Consider the following 21,767-nt stretch of genomic DNA (forward strand, 5'->3'; position numbering starts at 1 on the left):
AGACTTTGTTTCCAGACACACAGACACAGACACACACACACACACACACACACACACACACACAGACACAGACACAGACACACACATATACTCACACTCGCACACACACACACACACACACACACACACACACACACGGGACGGTTATTTGGGAAAATAAATGTTTAATGTTCTTTTGAGCCACACCATAAGAGTAATTAATCTGTTACACAGCAACAGATAACTAAGATGAGTAAGGAGGAAAAATGAAAGAAGAGAGAGAAAGGGAAGTGAATGTAAGTACGGAATTTCAGGTAGAATGTCTTCCTCCTGGGTGAGGAGTCATGGCATTTCTAAACACTCACTGGGCCTCAGGTGGACCCTGTCTCACAGCATCACTGGGCCTCAGGTGGACCCTGTCTCACAGCATCACTGGGCCTCAGGTGGACCCTGCCTCACAGCATCACTGGGCCTCAGGTGGACCCTGCCACACAGCATCATTGAGGGTGAAAAACACTAGTTATTTGTGGTGGTATTGTGTTCCCCAAAATATTGTGCACCCTAATAAACTTATCTGGGGTCAGAGAACAGAACAGCCACTAGATACAGAGGCTAGAAAATAGTGGCGCTCGTGCCTTTAATCCTAGCATTCCAGAGGCAGAAATCTGTCTGGATCTCTCTGAGTTCAAGGCCACATTGGAAATAGCCAGGCATGGTGACTCACGCCTTTAATCCCAGGGAGTGATGGCAGAAAGCAGAAAGATATGTAAGGCATGAAGACCAAAAACTAGAAGCATTTGGCTGGTTAAGCTTTCAGGCTTTCAAGCAGCAGTTCAGCTGAGATCCATTCTGAATGAGGACTCAGAGGCATCCAGTCTAAGGAAACAGGATCAGCTGAGGAATTGGCGAGGTGAGGTAGCTGTGGCTTGTTCTGCTTCTCTGATCTTCCAGCGTTCACCCCAATACCTGGCCTCAGGTTTGTTTTTATTAACAAGACCTTCTAACAGTTCTTGCTACAGTCACTGACTGACCACATCAACACTTGCAGCAGTTCTTTGCTCATTGTTCTGATTAGGTCAATACTATTCTGTGAAGAGGGATGTCTTAGAAGGCTTAAAAAATAAGAGAAAGGAACAAGTACTGAATAACTAGTTTAAATTGCTTCTAGTTGCTCACTTTGTTTCATATCAGCAAAAACCCAAGGTTAGAGTTGCCCCAAACTCAGCAGCAGGAGGAATGCATTCCCACAAAGGATGGCCCCAAAGTACCTAGACAGAGAGCCAGCTGGACTTCCAAGGAACAGAGCATGAAATGCTGGGGTCACCAGTCTAAAGCATGTATCAGAGGGACCCACAGAGGGCTGCAGTACATCCCACAGACAGACACAGAGAGAAAATGCATATTTCACTCACAAGGTGGACAGGATATGAAATTTGTATGAGGGTCTGAGGGATCTGGCTGAAGTGTCTAGGGATGTTTGGACCCTGGCTGGGGTTCCAGCCTGCTGAGAAAGCCAGGAGTAGGTTGGGCCATGGTGCTCTGTAATTTTCTATCATGATGCAGAACGAAGCAATGAGAACTAGGAGACCCTGTTGCCATTTCTTAAAGCACCAGGCTAAGGACCTAGAGGATGTGTACAAGCACATCAATTGGGACGTCTTCATTGTTGCTTGTGATAAGTTGTGTGTGGTATAGCTGATGTGGTTTCAAATATCATACAAGGACTGATAAAGAAATACGTTTACATCATGCCCTAAAGCATGGGCTTCAGCAGTGAACTTAGTACCTTACTTTTTCAGTAGAATATAGTAAAAGTAAAGATATAAAAATTATTGGGATGAGAAACTCTAACTGTTTAGACAGTTGTTTTAAAACTCCTTCCATAAGCATTTCTGGTTACTTATCTGTTGCAGCTGACCCTGCAAAGGTCACTCTGTTCTTGTGGCTATCTTGCAGGGACATTGCACTGGTAAAATGGGTTTTGTAGCATGATATTGTGAAAAGTGAAAGTGAACCCACATCACCCTAAATCCCCTGTGGTTTCCATAAATGAATATGGTGATCATGTGGAGGGAAAAGTTCTAGGCAAGTAGTCCAGTTGGCAGGTGGCAGTATTAGAGGTCTGGGTATTTATTTTAGATTAAAGCTACCTAGCAGACTTGTCTGCAACCCTCATATATTCACAGAGTCTGGCCACCAAAACACAGTTGAGACCAAAACAAAATCAGCATTTCTCTGTTTCCTAATTGTGTTTGTCCAAAGTGGTTTTTCTGAGACACACAAACACACATTCATAAGTACATACATAAAAACATCCACTCATACATACACAATTAAATTAAATCTTTTTAAAAATATTTGTTTCTCAATTTTTGAAATGATTAATGAAGCTCAGAGCTATTGTATAAAATTCGACTTTTATACATGCATTTATATTCATAGTCACTGGGATATATCTCTGGGTCAGATACTTTGAGGCATTTTTACTGTGTTGTGTTAATTCCAAAAAAATAGCTCAAATATAATTCAGTAAACACTTTTGTTTTATCTGGTTAGATTCTTTAAGGACAACATCCAGGGAAAAGGTGGGGAGGGAGTTAAAATATATAGCAACATCATATAAAAATGTGTGCATAGAAAAAAAAAGAGATAGCATTTCTTAAATGTTTCACTAGGGGCCTGAAGCAATGGCTCAGAAGTTTTAAGATCACATACTGTTCTTACAGGGGACATAAGTTCAGTGTCCAGAACCCATGTCAGGCAATTTACAATGGCCTGTAACTACAGTCCCAGGAAACATGACTGTAGGAGGAGTCTTCCTGTCCAGACCTCCTGCTCCCAAATCACCAATGCAGAGGCATAATATTACTTACAAATGTTTGGCAGATAGCTCAGGCTTGTTACTAGCTAACTCTTACACTTAAATTTACCCATATTTCTTCTCTATGCTTCAACACGTGGCTCATGGCTTGTTACCTCATTTTCTATAAATCCTGCTTCTCAGAGGCTGGCTGGCATTTCCCTTGACTCTGCCCTCCCTCTTCCCAGAGTCCTCTGTGTTTGGCTTTCCCACCTATACTTCCTGCCCAGTTAATGGCCTGTCAGATTTTTATTAACCAATGAGAGCAATACATATTCACAGTGTACAGAAGGATTATTCCACAGCATTTCCCACTTTTTGTCAAATTAAAAAGGAAGGTTTTTTTTTTTTTAACATGAAGTTGTTTAATTAGGTTGTTAGCAATTTAGAAAGCCAGTTTGTGAGGATACATCCCGTTCGTCAGAGAGAACTGAGATCACAGGTAGCCCTGGAGCTGAGGAACAGCTTTGATCTTTGGCAAAATCTGCGAGTCCACAGCTTTCTGATCAGCCTTTTGCTACTCTGTAATCTTGTATTTCTCCTTCTCAGTGTCGAAGATCTCCCCCTCCTGGTGTCTGGGCTTGCGCAGTTGCTTCTTCTTGAAGTAAGCGTCAGTCCAGTGTTTGGGGATTTTAACTTTGCTGATGTCAACTTTTGTGGATGTGGCGATGACAAATTTCTGGTGTGTTCTTCGCAGAGGAACTCTGTTGAGGGCAAGAGGTCCAGTCACAAGTAGCAAGCCGCTGGCCAGCTGCTTCAGGAAAACCACTCTCTTGCCCCTGTGGCGCCCGGTGAGGATGATTAGGACGGTCCCATGAGTGATGCTGGCCCGAAGCCTTCTCACGTGCTGACTGAAGAAGGGCTTTTTGCCATGGCTCAGCAGCTTCCGAGGCACATCTTCGGTAGGATAATACCTGGGCATTTTTTGAAGCTTCACCACCCGGGTACCGCCGTTCTTGTCACCACCAAACGGTTTTGTGACAGTAGCAAGGACCTTCTCCTTTTTTTTCTTCTTTTCAACCTTGGTTTTGGCAGCTGAGTACTTTCTTTTGTACAAGGCCTTTCTGGAATACATAGCAGATCGGGAGTACCTGCGGATTCCTCTAACCAGGACAGGGTTCCGGCTGCAGTGGGGCTTCCCCTTCTTGGTCTTTTTAACCTTAGGGTTACCTTTTTTGGCGGCACCGGTGGCAGGGGCATCACCGCCAGCCTTCTTGGCCGCGGGTTTCTTCTCTTTTTTTTTTTTTTTTTTTTTTTTTTTTTTTTTTTTTTTTTTTGGTTTTTCGAGACAGGGTTTCTCTGTGTAGCTTTGCGCCTTTCCTGGTACTCGCTTTGGAGACCAGGCTGGCCTCGAACTCACAGAGATCCGCCTGGCTCTGCCTCCCGAGTGCTGGGATTAAAGGCGTGCGCCACCACCGCCCGGCTGGTTTCTTCTCTTTTGTGTCAGGCTTTTCGCCCTTTTCACCCGCCATCTTGCAAGATGGGAAAGACAGGAAGGTTTTTTTAACATAGTAAAACTATATATATAAAACAGAAGTTATTAAGTAAGAATTACAGTTACAATATCCAGTCCATTTGCATTTGACAAAATTAGAGAAAATATTATCTATCTTACCTTTGTGAGTCCAAAGTTTTGTACCTAATTTACCTTTTATCATAACCAAGGAAAGTATAACTAACTATCTAGTCTTCAGTTCTATCAAAGACCACAGAAGGGTGAAATGTTACCTAACAGCAGGGACATTGTGCTGCCTGGGCAGTCACCCAAAGTTCCTCTGTAATACTGGAGCATCCAGCTCTGGCCTACAGGCCTAGTATATCTGCAGACTTTCCTCTGAAGCAGGGAATTCTGAAACACTGGCCTACCTTGTCTTGGCAAAGTTTGGCAGTTGTCTTTCTTGTGTCCTGCTGGTCCAGTTTGGACAATGTAATGTCAGCAATTGAGGCAAGGGCAATTTCTTGCCTCAATGGCTAGCTTATACCACAAAGAAAGAAAACTCCATATGGAGTTTTTTTCGATGTCCATCATCTTCTCTGAAGTAGATTGGTACTGCCAGGAGCAGATGTGTCTCACTATCATGAAAAGCCTTAGGTTATTAAACATATTAAATGCCATATTCTGTAGATCTTTGAAGTGTTTGAAGACCATCTATCTACTTAAATAGATCTGTGTATGACCTTGAAAACATACCTAACACGATTATAAGTTTGACTATTATAGATGACTATTAATCTGTATTTCTTAATTATACATTACATTTTTTAAATGAGCTGCATAAGCATAATACCTCAAACAAGAGTAGTAATATGCTTACAGTATAATAAAATTAACTTTAAATTTGTATAAACCAAAATCCATACTAATGTAAAATATTTAAGATTAATAATTGTTTTTTGGATTAAAGTAGATTCAATAATCTACCCTTTTATCCTATCATTTCTATACCCCCTTTTTCATTTAGAATGCGATCCTTGAATCTAATCTCCTTTGTTTAGCTTTTTTCCTGACCATTACCAATAACAACTTGTAACTAATCCCTCTTAAATGATAATAAATATCCATATCCCATTTGGGGGAAATGTGGGTGTAGTTTTCTAGATACTTCCTGTTGATTGGAGGCACTGGTAATCTTTGAGGGAACCTTGAGAAAATTAGAATAAATCTTAAGTCTTGGCCATAGTATTCTGTGAGCCTAGATGGATCATCTCAGTCAGCAGCCTGAAAGCTGTTCTGGATGCTGGATCATCTGGGCCATCGGGCATCGGGTCCCCTTGTTCTGAAAATATACAAACTTTTAAAGGTAATATGCATATATACATTAGTACAAGTATAGATTGTGCATTTTATATAAGTCTGTTAAAGTTGATTTTTTTTTGTTATGTGTTTGAACAAGTAAAATATACATCATATGTCTTGTAGGTTTTTTTGTTTGTTTATTTTGTTTTGTTTTTTTAATGTTTGTGGCCAGGATTTTTCAGGGGGTCTTCCTTGACCAAACCTGATTTTCCTTAACCCCAAATAAATCCATAGCCTCTCATTTCCTGTGGAAACAAAAGCATAACCTCTCCCCCAAAGTAGCATATCTTTTGACTTAAATTTTGAAGTCAAGATTTTTAAAAATATATAGGTTGATTTGATCTAGCAGTTTCCATAATCCAATGTCTCTTGGCAGCCAAAAAATTCAAAGACAACACAATAACATACAGGATCGAAACTCTATGTATTTCCCATCTTTATGTGACTTATTGCTATTATATTACTTTACTCCCTTTTTAAGGATTTTATTTTATTATTTTTAAACTATATTTTAAAATATAAGAATGTGTATACTCTTTGTCTTCTCTCTCAAGCCTACACATATTTTCAAACACACTGTGATTCATTTAGAAGTTCTTTTTGTGTGAATCTGTCCTTACTGTGTATATATAACCTTTTCTGTCTACATGAACTAAAAAACCTGCTTTGCAACTTAAATCATGGTGTGTTAGCAGCTGGCTCCTCCCCCTCGGTTTCCTAAGAAGCTAGTCTCATGGCAGAGGTACATTTACCACCAGCTTTGGGAGCCATGTTTACCCACCCCAACTCTGGGAAGTTTCTGGTCTGTCACTTAGTAGTTGTTCATAAACCCCATTTAAGTATTTGGTAGCAGGGCCTCTTAAAAGAGCCACCCATTTTTGCCACTAGCACTAAGCCAGAAAGCCATCTCTTAAAGGAGCCTCTGCTCACCACAAGCAAACAGAGCCCACCAGAGACAATGCTGCTACCAAGAAGCCATGCTTGACTCTGTCCTTTTGTGTATTTAGAAACCGTTTTGTTAAGCTTTCTCAGATTTTATGTGGAAATTCTTGCTGAACATTTGGGTGACATATGTAGGTGGAGTTTTCCTGTTCCAAGTGCCTGCTCCCAAATAACTAACGCAAAGGTTTAGTCACAGAAGAACCTAGAATGACTGTCCAGGTAGCCTGATGTCCCTGTAATTAGGTAACATTTTACCCTTCTAGAGTCTTCAATGGGGTTGAAGACTAGATAGTTATAGTTATGTTTTTTCTTAGTTATGATAAAAGCTAAATTAGATGTGAAACTTTAGACTCACTAAGATAAGATAAATAATAAAATATTTTCTCTAATTTTGTCAAATGCATGGACTGGATATTGTAACTGTAATTCTTACTTAATAACTATTTTGGTTGTAAATGATCTTGCAATGTTGAAGTTAAAATGAGGAAATGCTGTGGAATAATCCCTTTGTAAACTGTGAAGATTTGTCACTATGATTGGTTTAATAAACAAGCTAACTGGCCAATAGCTAAACAGGATAAAGTTAGGCAGGAAAGCCAAACTGAGAATGATGGGATGAGGAAGGGCAGAGTCAAAGGAGTTGTCAGGAGACACAGGGGGAACAAAACATGCTGGAGGGCAGGTAAAGCCACAAACCACATCACAATACATAGATTAATAGAAATGGGTTATTTTTTAAGTTGTGAGAGCTAGTTAGTAATAAGCCTGAGCTATTTGCTGATCATTTATAATTTGTATTAAGTCTCTGTGAGTCAGTTATTTGGAAAGTGGCTGCCAGTTATTTGGGAACAGGCAGTCAGGACAGGAAAACTTCACCTACACATGACACCTCTGGCCTTCATGGGCACCCACATTCACATGCATATACCCACACAGACACACACACACACACACACACACACACACACACACACACACACACAATTAAAAATCATAAAAATAAATCTTTTAGAAATATAAAATAAATCTGTTTCCCTAGATCTTTGAGAATTTTCAAGTCAGCAGACCATACACATAGAAACTAGAATTAACAGACATCAATCCAAAAGCATCTATTCACTTTAGGGCTGCCACAGCCAAATTCCACAAGCTGGATAGTTTTGGGGTTTTTTTGTTTTGTTTTGTTTTATTTTTTGGATTTTCAAGACAGGGTTTCTCTGTGTAGTTTTGGTGCTTGTCCTGGATCCTGCTTTGTAGACCAGGCTGGCCTCAAACTCACAGATATCTGCCTGGCTCTGCCTCCCGAGTGCTGGGATTAAAGGCGTGCTGGATAGTTTAAAACAACAGACATTTATTCTTTTGGTGCTAGGGGCTACAAGTTCAGGCAGGGTTGTCTCTTCCTGGGATAGCTTCTGATATTTGCCAGAAATCCTCATTGTCCCTGGTTTGCAGCTACATCACAGCAGCCTCTCCTCTGCCATCACAACACGTCTTCTCTATGTCTATTTCCATCCCTCACTCCTTATAAAAGCTCAGCTCTAGTCAGTGTGACTACAGCTAATGTAACGGTTGTGTCTGCATAGCACTCTTCTCCCAACACACCACCTTCAGATGCACCAAATCCACAAATCCAACACCCCAGGGAACCAAACCTGGTGAGCCCAAGGAGGGCTTCCAACGTCTCTTCTTTGCCTGAAACATTTTGGTGTAGTTTGGTAGTATTTTGGTATACGTTTCTTAATAATCAGGGCACCCTCTTAAGCAACCAGGTCATACCCATAAAAATCAAGAAATTAACACTGATACACATTCCCATCTAATACATGAACTCTACTCAAATTTTTCAAGTTGTCCCAGTAGAGGATTCAAAAACAAAAAGTAAAATCCTTCCCTTCCCCCACCTTCGTGATCTAGGAATTGATTCTGGACTATTCAATTGTTGTGTTTCTTTGATTCCTTTCAAGCCAGAAAAATCCCCAGTTTTCCTATTCCTAATGATTTTTGATGTTTTTTGAAGGGCACAGGCCAATAACTTTGTAGAGTGTCTTTTAATTTGCCCTTGTGTGATGTTTCATCAAGATTCAAACAAAGCCATGCATTTTGGCAGGAATCCTGCAGAAGGATGCTGTGTTTCTCTCAATGTACCACCCTGGGAAATGCATGGTGATGGTTTGTCCTGTTCTTGGCAATGTAGACTATAATCACTTGGTTTAAGATGACACACGCTGGGTTTCTCCACTGTGGGGCTTTTAAATAATTAATAAGCAGTTGATAAGCAATTTGTGGGGAGATACTTTGAGGCTATGTAAACATGCAGCTCCTCATCAAACTTTTACCCACTGGTTTTAGCATCCATGGATGTTTTTCGCCTGAATCATTTATGAATATGAAATAGCGATTTCAGACTTCATCATTCCTTCTACATTAACTAGTATTCTCCTTGAGGTGGGAATAGCCCTTTCCATTTGTTTATACAAATAGTGACTCCTGGATCTTCATTTTATTCGACGGGTTATAATATATTACTGTTGTTTCTGGGATTTCACTCTGGACTCCCTTCAGTTCCCTGGTCATTGTTCATCTCTGTTGAATTAATTCATACAAGACACCCAGAGAACAGAGGAGCAGACAGGCAGCATTTATAACTCAGAGCTTATTAAAGTGAGGAATTCTCAAGGCTGAGAGTGCTCAGTGGCGAAAGGGACCGCCATGCCAACCTAACAATTGAAGGCAGGTGTCATACTGTTTTTTAAAGTTTCTGGAGAGTGTTTTCTTGTCCAGGTGATTGACAGTCTGATTTGTAATAACTGCACTTAAAGTTTATCTTAAATGTGTGTGTGTGTGTGTGTGTGTGTGTGTGTGTGTGTGTGTGTGTGTGTCTGTGTGTGTCTGTGTGTCTGTGTGTGTGCGTGCTTGCATGTGAGTGTAGATGCTGGAGACTGCCAAAGTAAAGCATCAGATGCCTTAGAGCTGGAGCTACAAGTGATTCTGAACCACCCATTATGGATGTAGAGTGCTGTGGGATGTTCTGTATGGCAAATGTGTTGCTGATTAGTCAATAAATAAAACACTGATTGGCCATTGACTAGGCAGGAAGTGTAGGCGGGACAAGGAGGAGAATAAAGCTGGGAAGTGGAAGGCTGAATCAGAGAGACACTGCCAGCCGTCACGATGACAAACAGCATGTGAAGATGCTGGTAAGCCACGAGCCATGTGGCAAGGTATAGATTTATAGAAATGGATTAATTTAAGCTGTCAGAACAGTTAGCAAGAAGCCTGCCACGGCCATACAGTTTGTAACCAATATAAGTCTCTGTGTTTACTTGGTCAGGTCTGAGCGGCTGTGGGATTGGCAGATGAGAGAGATTTGCCCTGACTGTGGGCCAGGCAGGAAAACTCTAGCTACAGTAGAGAATCAAACTCCAGTCCTCTTCAGTGTTCTGAATCACTGAATGGTCTATCCACTCTCTCCAGTGCCTCATTTGGATTAACTCCTGAGGAAGGGACAGTGGTATGGCTTTGTTTTTTACTAAATAGTGGCTAATGAGCCCTTGGGCAGTTTAGAATGCCATATCTCTACCAAAGAGCAAAGCTATAACTCAGATCTCATTCCTTCAGAGGCCTGCTGATGATAAGCGTGAACTCTACCTCAACATTTAAGCTTACTAATATCCAACTGGCTACCAATTACTGTTCTTATTTTCCCCGTCACATTTGGCCAGTGAGAGCCCTTTCTTGCTGCCCTCTACATCCTTCCATGATTCTTTGAGCACTCCCTTAATTTCTAATATAGTAGGATGTCCCAGACTTAAGTTTTCCCTGCCTTAGACAGTAGAATTATTTCTCCACTGAGCCATGTTTTATCTCATAGAGTAACAGTATTTAGGAACCATGATTTAGGTGCTAAGCATACACCTTTTTTTTTCCTGGAACGTCATTGCTTCTGGGCCTTTTTCAGAAGATATATATAGGAAATACGTGTATGCATAAACATAAACAGGTAAGCATACATATATCTCCATTTCTATAGTTAGCTATCCAAATAGATAACTGCTGATCTATAAATCGGTAAATAGATAATACAGTAGGCAGAATTCCAAAGGCTACCTTCTGTAGATGTAACCAACCGTCTTATTAAATAAGAAACACAGAACTAATGCAAAGAAGAAAGCCAAGAGATCAGAGCTAAGAGCCTTACCCGTCTGCTGCAGCTAGTCGCTTCAGCCAAGAGAAACCTACTTCCTGAGTGTTTGTCTTTATATAGACTTTCTGTTCTGCCTTCTCATTGGTTGTAAACCCAACCACATGACCACCTCATCACTGCCTGTTGGTACAGACCTCCAGATCTTCTATGGTTAGTATTGAGATTAAAGGTGTGTATCTCCAATGCTGGCTGTATCCTTGACCACACAGAGATCTACCTAGCTCCGCCTACCAAGTGCTGGGATTAAAGGCATACACCACGAACACCCAGCTCTGCTATGGCTTGCTATTAGCTCTGACCCCCAGGCAACTTTATTTATTAACATACAAATAAAATCACATTTCAGTACAAATAAAATATCACCATAACCTTCCCTAAGATACTTGTTTCCAGTTATTTAATCAAACATTAATGTAGGTACCACTACAAGGGTTTTTTTAAACTCCTGAATTTATTTATTTATGTACTTATTTATTTATTTACTCATTTCACCTAGTATACAAGCTTGTTAGTATGCTTGTGAGGGATTGTCTAGTTGTGTTTGCACATAGGCCAATCTATAAGAGTTTATTGTAATTGAGGTGGGAAAACCTGCCCACCCTGGGCAGTTCTATTCCCTAGGCTTGGGTCTTAGATTGAATAAAAAGGAATAAATCAAATTGAAGTAGCATTCACCTCTCTCTGCTTCCTGACTGGAGATACAATGTGACTAGCTGCCCTAGGCTTTTCCCTCCATGACCTTCCCACCAGGATGAGGTGTACCCTGAACCTGGGAGCTAAAATAGACCTTATCTTAAATTGTTAGGTGTTTTGCCACAGAAAGAAGTAACTAATACAATAATACAAGCTCTTTTCAACCATATCTGACACTATGATGGTGGGGTGGGGTAGAGAAAGGGGTGTCCTGGGTGCCAGAGGAATTGGGATTTGTAGCCATACCCACTAGTCTCCCAGACTGGGAGAGGCACTGAAGACTGAGTTCGGGCACCAAGAGCTAATGATTTACTCTACCATGCTTATGTAATGAAACCTCAGTAATACATCCTAAACACCTGGGTTTGAGGAATTTCTAGACTCATGAACACATCCAGGAGCTGAGATGGCTTGGAAGGCCTGAGTCCCCCCAGCCCCCACCCCTTGATCTTTGAATCTCTTCCATTTAATGTGCTTCAGTCGTGTCCTTTATAACAAAGTAGTCATGGTAAACAAAAAGCCTTGCTGAGTTGAGTGAATCTTTATAGCAAATCATGAAATTGGAGGAGGACGTCATGGGACCTGGGCCCTCCCTGTTGTACCAAGTCAGTCAGAATTAGAGCTGCTACTCTGGACCCTGCAATTGGTATCTGAAGTGAGGACAATCTTGTGGGACCAAATTATTAACCTGTGGGTCTGCACTAATTCTGCTAATTCTAGGATGATTAGTGTCAGAATTGGATTGTAGAACACAGTGGATGTCCAGAGAATTGGAAAATTGGTTGGTATGAGACAAACTCTTACACATGTAACATCAGAAGTGTATGTGTGGAGAGAGCAACCCTTGTGTTTATTGGAGCACACATCTCCCACATATTTCTTTCTTTCTTTTTTTTTTCTTTTTAGGCAGATGTTGTAAAGGAAAATATTCGATTTAGGAAAATGTAAAACATAATCACTTTTAATTATAGACACAGAATACATAGAATGTGTCGTGCTATCTATTAGGAAAATATCTCCTCACACAACTGTAAATGTGGATGAGAGACAAGGACAAAATAATTATATATTCACCTCTGTCTTTCAATGAAGACAGAAAGAGCTTTCCATTTCAAATTTGTTTTGTTTTGTACCACATGTGGGTTAATTAGATAAAACCATGTCATGTGCCAGTTTCAATCAGCCTGAAAATAATCAGAGAACCAGGTTTGGCATAGTTTGTGCTGTTTTGGCTCAGACAAACAAAGCGCAAAATGCAAATGGGCTCCAAAAAACAACATGGGTATTCCTGCCAGCTCTTCCGCCAAGGGATTCTCGGCAGCTGGCACCCAAGCAGCTGATGCTGCTCCAGGTGACCATGAGACAAACCTACCGGGTGCAGAGACCCATTTTCTCTCATTAGAGAGTGACTATCTCCACAAAGAGCACTTAAACGTGTTTTTGTTTGGTTTATCCCCTACTGACTTCCTTTGGGATCAGTGTGTGTGTGTGTGTGTGTGTGTGTGTGTGTGTGTGTGTGTGTGTGTGTGTGTGTGTGTGTTTAATTCCATGTAAGATTAGCCCTGAAACCATCCCACAGCCATCCATATTTCCTTGTTGCAGCCAGTTCCCCCAAACAGCAAGGAGTTTCCCTGTCTTCCTACATTAATGTGGAATCAATAGTATGCCAGGAGATAAATATTTTAGCAAGTATCCAAGCAATATGAGGGGTAATCATTTTTAAATTAAATCCAGTCCAGCTAGTTAACTTCTTTCATGTATTATTACACTTTTTTTCCATATAAGTGGTGTGGCTTCAATACACAAGGGAATATGGCTGCACATCATCATGCATTATGGTTTGGCTATGACATTCCTGTGTTATTCGTTAAGGGGTTGGTTGCCAGCTGACAGAACTTTACCAGTTGTTTGGATCATGAAAGCTCTTAATTCATCAATGGGTTAATTCAGTGGTGACTTCCTGTTTGAAGGTGGGTCCTATTTGGAGGAAATGGGTCACTGAGGGTGAGCCATTGAAGGATGGATCTTATCTCTAGATCTGTCCTCTCTCTGTCTGTCTCTCTCTGTGTCTGTCTCTGTCTGTCTGTCTCTCCCACCCCCCTCTGTTTCCTGGCTACCATGAGGTGAGCAGCTCTGATCTTCCACATGCTTCCTGACTTGTTGCTTTACCTCCTCACAGTACAGGTCCAGCAGAGCTAAGGGACCAAGGACTGAAACCTTGGAGATGGTGAGCCACAGTGGATGCCCCCTTACTTTTAAGTTGCTGTTCTCAGGCACTTTGTGTGGGTGACAAAATGCTAGCTAACACATCAAGTTACACCTGGATTCAATGTTCTCTGAAGTATAAGCTAACCCTAAATACCTTTGCTTATTGTGTAAAGCTGTTTGATAGCTGGTATTTTGCTCACCTCATCCATCTGTATTGTCTTCTTTATGATTTAAGCTTTCAAAAAACCGAACTAGTGGTGGCTGTTCATATACAACGTTTTCATATACTCCATGCCTCTGAGTTTGCCCCGTCCTCTAATGAATCTTGTCTAATTCTGGCCCTTCACAGTCACCTGTGGTTCGAGTTTTTCTCTCTCCTTCTTTAGACAATCTTCTCCCACTACACTTTGGCCTATAGTAGAGCCTTTTTGCGGACCCGACCAAGATAATGGTTGATGGGTAAACTGAGAAAATCAATTACGTCTCTGAAATGTTTCCAAAATATATACCAATCTCTGCCTTTGTTTTACAAGGTCCATTGAACATAATATAGCTTTGAAATGGTATAAGTAATTAAAAGAAAACCAATAGAAATTTAATACACCTCTCTTTTTTATTTCACAAAACAACATTTATCATCATTCTCAAGGAAGCCAGAGAAGTGAGTTTAGCTAAACTAAGAAGAGATCCTTGGGGGAGAGGAAAGGATTTCACTGCTTTTGTTTTTATCGTTATTTGCTGGTAAGGTTGAGCCTGCTGAAGAACCAAAGGCCGAGGGCTGAGTGGTCACTGGGGATGAGATTTCTCTGGAACACTGGCCACTTCTGTAGAAGGAGATAACCAAGGCAGCAGTGGCAGGGAGTCTGGGAAAGTCTAGAAGCAGCCAACAATCTCTCAAAACCTGCCGACCATCTTCCTCCTCATAGCTGTCTCCTCTGCCCCATTATCCATGCCTTATTCTCCACCCCAGCCCCCTTCTCTCCTGGCTTCTGCTTTGGAAGCCTCCCCTCCAGCTCTTGAGCAGGTGCAGCATTCTAAAAAGAGCTGGCTCGCATGGGTCTTGCTCTAATTGCTTGTTTGCTCCAGGCTAGCAGCCTATGACTGTTAGGGTCCAGCTGCTAGGATACACCATTAGCCTCCCTTAGACTCTAAACTCCAAAGACTTGGAGACCTTATTTGTTTAACTGATGCTAAAGGCACAATGCCCCATACTGTGTCTAAAACTTGACACATGCTCAGCAAGTATTTATTGAATAAATTGAACAAATGGATGATGAATGAATGATATGTAGGCTCCAGTCCCACTCATTTGTTTTGCTCACAAATAATTGGGGATTGGCTTAATAAAAAATAATTTAGATAAAAATCATGTTTCTAAAGAGTCTTGAAATACTTTTAACCCAATGTTACACACCACCCTTTTCAGTTCTTTGTGTTTATTTCCAAGTGGAATTTCTGGCCCTTTTCTTCTTCAAACTAAAACAAAACAAAACAAAAAAAACAAACAGGTTTTTTACTGAACTGTCTCAATGGCTGAGCCTCCAAGGAAATGTTCAGGATTGCTGCTGTTCCTTTCTGTAAACACTAATGCAGTTGCTTTGCTTCCTTTTGCAGCTAATCCAGCATGCTCATGCTCTGGTATATTTTACTAGCACGGTGTTAGTGTAATCTTTTCTTCTGGATTGTAAATTCCTTCAGGCCCTAAGCATGCACATAATATTAACTACATGGATAAATTAATAGGTTCTTAAAACTTTTTTTTTTTTTTTTTGGTTTTTCGAGACAGGGTTTCTCTGTGTAGCTTTGCGCCTCTCCTGGAACTCACTTGGTAGCCCAGGCTGGCCTCGAACTCACAGAGATCCGCCTGGCTCTGCCTCCCGAGTGCTGGGATTAAAGGCGTGCGCCACCACCGCCCGGCTCTTAAAACTTTTAATTCAAGAATAGAAAGAAAAAAAAAACAACTTCTTGTAAGCTGGTTTGCAAAGTGTATAAAGGGCAAAACAACAGCCAAGTCGGTCCAGGGGTTAGAAAACATACTAGCTTCAGTTATTGTCTAATATTTGTTTCAAAGAGCTTGACCTAAAAATTAATAAAGTCTTTATATATTCAAATTAACTCAAAAATAGCTACTTGGTCACCAGTTTCTCCCCAGTAATTTCACTTACATGTAAAATCATCGTTATTTCTTTCTGGGAAGGCCAAGTTAGGAAGCCCCAAGCATGTCTCTACTCCCAGGCACCACTGCAGAACCCAGGAGTCTCTTCCAGGCTGGTTTCAGAGGAACTCAAGACAGACCTAACAAGTCCCACCTCAACCCCAGGCGTGGTGGGTGTGGTGGAAGGTAACACAACACGTCTAGCCCCAGGAGATCCTGCAAAACAAACAAACAAATAAAAGTAAACAAGTTAGGGCTTTGGCGGGACAAGTTTCTCGGAGATAAAATGAGAACCAGATTCTCTACAGCGTCTCCACCCATACGACCGAGCAGTTTACCCAGAGCGCGAAGCTAACCCGCCCGCACTAGTTTGTCCCTACGGCCGTCTCGTAGACTCGTAGCAACGCAGCGCGTCCTTGGGGGCCACCCGCACTGCTATGGCTACCGGTGGCGGCGTGGCCTCCAGAGAGGGGCTGCGCTACGCCGAGTACCTGCCTCCCTCCACCCAGAGGCCGGACGCCGACATCGACCACGCAGCGGTGAGTCTGCGGGCGGCCGCCGTCCCGCGCTCCTCTCCCGGGTCCCCGCACCCATGGACCCCAAGCTCTCCAAGTCCCACCCCGTCACAGGCTGCCTCCGCCGAGGGACACGGGGCCGCAGCACTGGCCCGTGCACGGCCACTGACGAGTCCCCCCGGAACCCCCTGGGCGGCCTGGAGGGGACCTGGAGGGGCCAGGGGCACCTCCTCGGGGAAAGGAGTTAAGAACCCCGGCGTGAAGAAGAAGGCGTGAGGGCAGTTGGTACCCCGCGAAGGGAGGAAGGAGAGGTGCTTCTCTAGCGTCCTCCCCCCACCCCCCACCCCGCCCCAAAATCTGGAGTTACCCAACCTGGGGCCACTCAGAAAGCGCACGCGATTTATTCAGGCTGAAAGGAAGAAATAGGTTCTTTCCTTCCCGGGGCTCGAACTCTTGTCGGCCTCACCCTGCCGGTTTCCATCTGTAGGAGTGTAGAGCATTCAGGACCTAAGTTAGGAGGTCTTTTTAGCAGCCAGCCTCAGGCATGCTCAAGGTGTGGGTGATTCTCCACCGGTCCACGCCAGTGCTGTTTTTTTATACCAAGAACTTTTAAAAGTTTCCTGTGATATCCTGATATGAGAGTCAGTAAAGTTTTTTTTTTTTTTTTTTTTTTTTTTTAGTCAATATAATAGCCCAACTGAAACATAAAGGTGAAGTAACTGTTTCCTTAGTCACATGTCGCTTTTTGAACTTGTAAATGCCTCCACGTTATTACGTTAGAGGCTGCAATATTACAGAGTGAGCATATTGCTCCCCTATTGCAGCAGTCCAGAGCAGTTGTATGCGTGACAGCTACAGCTGCCAGCCATCAGGATCTTGTTTTTTAAACGGGGACTCACTGTGTATCCCAGACTGGCCTCGACTTAAGGAGCCTCCTGCCTCACCCTTCTCACTGCCTGGCTTATCAAATAGCATTACAATTTATTTTTAATTTCATTTATTTTTTAAATTTAATTTAATGTTATTTTTAACTTTTTTTTCCAGAAAGGTGAACGCTTTGAGGTAATTTTTTGAAAATACCGCCTCAGTTTACAGGGTAGCTTCACTTATGGAAAATTCAGTCGGTACTGAAACAGTAGACGCGGTATAAATGGATGAAAGTTCTTAGCAAAGAGGAGCATAAACTGGCTATCCCCTACTCCATGTCACTGGTATCATGTAAAGCCTTAAGGGCCAGGGTTGGTTCTTTATTGCTCTGTTGGCTGGTCTCACATGAAATCGGTAGTCCACTGTCCACCCGTCCTCTTATGCAAATTACTGTGGGACCTCAAAGGGCCTCACAAAATTTTTAGAATGTCCCGGAGGGACCATTCTTGATTTTGTTGAGAGTCCTTGATCCAAATCAAACCAATGAGGTAGACAAGATTACTGATAATAACTCTAGGTAACTGAAAATAAATGGGAAGCTGACAAAGGGATACATGTTAGGAAAGGAAAAAAATGGCCTGACAGTTGTAGACATTGAGCTGGGTGGTGGTGGCTCACGCCTTTAATCCCAGAAGGTGGAAGGTAGAGGCCTGAAGGATCTCTGTGAGTTCAAGGCCAGCCTGGTCTACAGAGTGAGTTCCAGGACAGCCAAGGCTACACAGAGAAGCCCTGTCTTGAAAAAAACAAAACAAAAAAAAAACAGAAAAAGAAAATAGTAGACACTGATGTTTATTTATAAGTTAAGGAAAACTTTTTCATTTACTGAGATCTATTTTGATATTTATAGACTATCTGTGTGTCTGTTCTTATTAAATAACTCTTTTTCTTCATGAAGCTTATCTTTATTTATTATTATTATTATTATTATTATTATTATTATTATTATTATTTTGGTTTTTCGAGACAAGGTTTCTCTGTGTAGCTTTTGGAGTCTGTCCTGTAACTCACTCTGTAGACCAGGCTGGCCTTGAACTCACAGAGATCCTCTTGGCTCTGCCTCCCAAGTGCTCGGATTAAAGGCGTGCACCACTACCACCTGGCTATGAAGCTTACCTTAATGGATTAAGATGTAATGTTCATTAACCTGTATGAGAGGCTGAATAAAGCAGGCAAAATACTTATTTTATATAAGTATTTATATAATCTACAATTGTTTGATAGATGCCATTGTCAAAGGTGGTTCTAGCAAAATTACTTCTTATGGAAAAGGAGAAAAGAAACTTAAGTTGGGAATAGACTATTACTAATATTTAAAAGAGTTTAGATAAAACCAAGTTTGAACTGGTAGCCTTTGAGTTCTATTACTTTTCCAGAAAGCATAATATACTATTAGGATAGTAAAACATGTAAGACAATTAGCCACCTACATTTCATTATAACCACCACTTACTAAAACCTATCGATATATTAGCTAAAACCTTATTCTTATTATGTATTAGTAAGCATTTGTTGCTTCTAAATAATGTAACACTCCTATCTTTAACATCCATTAACATCTCCTAAGACATACTTGGAAACTTCTCTTGGCAATCACGTGGATTATATTTTGTGATTTTAACCTTGATTATTGTAATATTTTAACCTTGATTGTTAAATTATTGATTATTGTAATATTTTAATCCTTGCTTTACCATGACACAAATTGTATTTATAGTTTGGTATGACTGTCCAGCATCTATGTTAGTACTTGATATGTAGTAGTATTAGAATCAGAAATGTCCCCAAGCATGCTGATTCTCCTGTTATTTCCCATGTCTTGCATAAAGCCATCAACTCTCTTTCCTTTAATTCTGACCTTGAATTACCTAGGTTGATCTCTGATCTGTTTTTGACTCTTTTTATTGTTATTCTCATAGTCTTTATCATTTCTCCTCTGTAGCAGAGGATTACTTGTTGTAATACACTTTAACCACTGGTCTCTTTGCCTTGATGGCTCACACTTCCTAGACATCACACTGCCACCAGTTATTTAGTACAGCACAGATCAGTAATGAGGCCACTTCTGTTGTCAAACCATGAAGCTACCCAACTCTCAACTTTTGTCAGGGTGGAATACGGGACTGTTCATGTATTAATCTTTGGTGGCTTCCATCCTTTGGACTACACATTCCCTGCATGCTGTAGTTAAATTGGGTTTCCATTTTCTAAATGGAATTTCCTACTTCTATGACATTTTTAAAGCTTTCTCTTCTGATTAACATTCTTTGCTGAAATAAACTTCTCCTTCCTTTTTGAAGACCCAGTTTAAGGGCCTTAGAGCCTTCCCTGACCCCTGTTCCTCTTCTGCAGCAGGAGAAAATTGTCTCCTATTTATTTGCTTAGAAGGTTGTACAAGCTTTTGTTATAGTTTATTGTTATATCTCTAATGGTCAGTCCCCACTGTCAGCTTACCTAGATTACATCACCTAGGAAACACACCTGGGGGTGTGTCTGTGAGGTTGTTTCTAGAGAGCTAACTGAGAAAGGAGAACCTACCCTGAGTGTGGACAGCTTCAGCCCAGGAGACAGACAGTGTCCTGAGAACCAACTTTTATCGTTCTACTTCCTGACTGGAGATGCCTGTGCACCAAACCATGAGCCACGAATCCTTCCTCCATTCAGTTTATTTCTTGAATCAGCCCCCCTTCTTATTTTTAGGAAGTCTCATATGGCCCAGGCTTCCATTGAATTCTCTAGGTGTAGAGGATGACTTTGAACTTCTGAACCTCTTGCTCCAACTCCAGAGTTGGGATTGCAGGCGTGTGCTGCCATATCATGTGCATGCTTAGCTTGCTTTCCTCGGGTATTTAGTTGTAGCAGCAGGAAAAGTAACTAATACATTATCAAAATGATTTATATCCATGTTTTTGTAAGCACCTAAAATGTACATTTTCCATGGTGTTGTAATTGGAAGATGGTATTCATGTAGTTGTTTACTAAAAAGTTAGTTTTTTACTACATAGCTAATAGTATGTGGGTATTTGATTCCCATATCATATTGGTAGATATTTTTGCTATTGGCTGTAAAGGAGGATAAGAAACATGAGTACATATCTGTCTTGTTCACTATTCTTTCTCCAGAGCTTAGTAAAAGGCCTGGCGTGTTTATATGGTAAATGCCAATTAAATAATTATTTAGTGTGTGCTTCCTTTTTCTGTCCCAACTATCACTCCTCGAGAAGAACTTTTTTTCCCCTGTTCTTGTATCCTTCTGGCACAATTATTGTCTATCTTGAATTCCAGTGATGCAGCCTCAAGACAGATGTTTTAGCATTTTAAAATGCTTTCAGGTGATTTATACTTATCTAGATGATAGTTATTTACTGCTTATACTGTTTGGGAGAATAAAATGCCACAGGGAAATTTTAAACAATTTTGGTGTGATTAAAAAAAAAATTAGCAGCAGCAGCTGGGGGGGAGTGGGCTATTTTCCTACTTATTTTTTTTTAATTTATGGTAGTTGAACATTTGAGTAATTTTCCATCTCACACAATGGAGGGAGGGAACCAACTTCCATAAGTTGACCACCGACTTCCACATGTGTACAGTGGTGTGCCCATCACCCCCACCAAATAGAACCCCCCAAATTTTTTAAGTTTGATTATTCTTGTTTAATATATTGTTTGGGAAACATTAGGTGTGTAAATGATAGAAACTGGGTTTGTGTATGCAGAATGTGTATAAACCAGGATTTATAAACCTGTGTATAAACTACCTCCAAGGTCAGAGAACAGCAAGCCTAGTTCATAAGCAGGTACTAACTAAGTGTTTTAGGCTCTGCAACCTTGTTATAACGCCTCTGTTATTATGGCGGGTATTTATAAAGCTGGATCCAGTTCAGTTGCCCAGTTAAAGACAGATGTGTTAATGCTGTCATTTTTTTTTTCCATTCTCTAAATGCATATTTATTATTAGTGTAAGATGCCTATTCTAAATGCTATGGTAAATCCAGAGTCAAATCAGGTGGGAATTTTGCCCTTAGGAGACTTGCTTAGTCTCCAAGCCTAGGGACTCCTCAGCAGTAGTGAGCCTGTCTGATGCCCTTTGACACTGCCCCCAGAGCCAAGCCATCCTTGCACATTGTAGAGTCATTGTTTCCTCAAGAACAAGTGAGTGAGAGGCTTTCCCTGAGTTCAGACCCATTGTTTCTAGTGTTGGAAATCAAAAGTCTGTAGAAAAGTGAGTGAGCCAGACTTTGAGAAAGGGGAAGAAAGTCACTTAATTGGTGAATTCCTTTCAGTTAGATAAGCTTGTAATCTTCTGCAGTTTAGTCAGAATATCGTGTGATTTAGAATTATTCTCGTTTTTAAGTCTCAATAGACACTATTTCCAACAATAAGGTTATTGTTTATATTTTCTCATTATGGTAAGCATTTTTGACTATGAGATTTGTATAGACAGTTACTTTAGGTACTTTTAGTGTAAGTTCACTCTTAGCTACTATAAGT

General features: G+C 41.1%; 3 protein-coding genes across 6 annotated transcripts in view; 1 reads left to right on the plus strand and 2 right to left on the minus strand.

Moving 5' to 3' along the window:
• Epsti1 (epithelial stromal interaction 1) overlaps positions 1-16,880 on the minus strand; it is a 132,385-nt gene extending 115,505 nt beyond the window's left edge. Inside the window, exons 1-2 of one of the 4 annotated variants that reach the window (XM_052732682.1) lie at positions 16,726-16,880; positions 15,849-16,054 (exon numbers count right to left, since the gene is read on the minus strand). The gene's annotated coding sequence lies outside the window, so the exon portion shown is untranslated. The other 3 variants (XM_052732681.1, XM_052732680.1, XM_052732679.1) reach the window with 3 other exon arrangements.
• On the minus strand, positions 3,218-4,068 carry LOC128107139 (60S ribosomal protein L6-like). Its single transcript, XM_052732683.1, has one exon. It carries the CDS (start codon positions 3,912-3,914, stop codon positions 3,357-3,359), a length of 558 nt encoding a protein of 185 aa, XP_052588643.1. The 5' UTR covers positions 3,915-4,068; the 3' UTR covers positions 3,218-3,356.
• Positions 16,237-21,767, plus strand: part of Dnajc15 (DnaJ heat shock protein family (Hsp40) member C15) — a 53,763-nt gene continuing 48,232 nt past the window's right edge. The window contains exon 1 of the mRNA XM_052732685.1: positions 16,237-16,377. Coding sequence (XP_052588645.1) covers positions 16,276-16,377 — 102 coding nt within the window. The 5' untranslated portion in view covers positions 16,237-16,275. The remainder of the gene's footprint in view (positions 16,378-21,767) is intronic.

The sequence above is a fragment of the Peromyscus californicus genome, unplaced genomic scaffold (genome assembly GCF_007827085.1).
Source record: "Peromyscus californicus insignis strain IS unplaced genomic scaffold, ASM782708v3 Scaffold_12__1_contigs__length_115047231, whole genome shotgun sequence".
NCBI classification, from domain to species: Eukaryota; Metazoa; Chordata; class Mammalia; order Rodentia; family Cricetidae; genus Peromyscus; species Peromyscus californicus.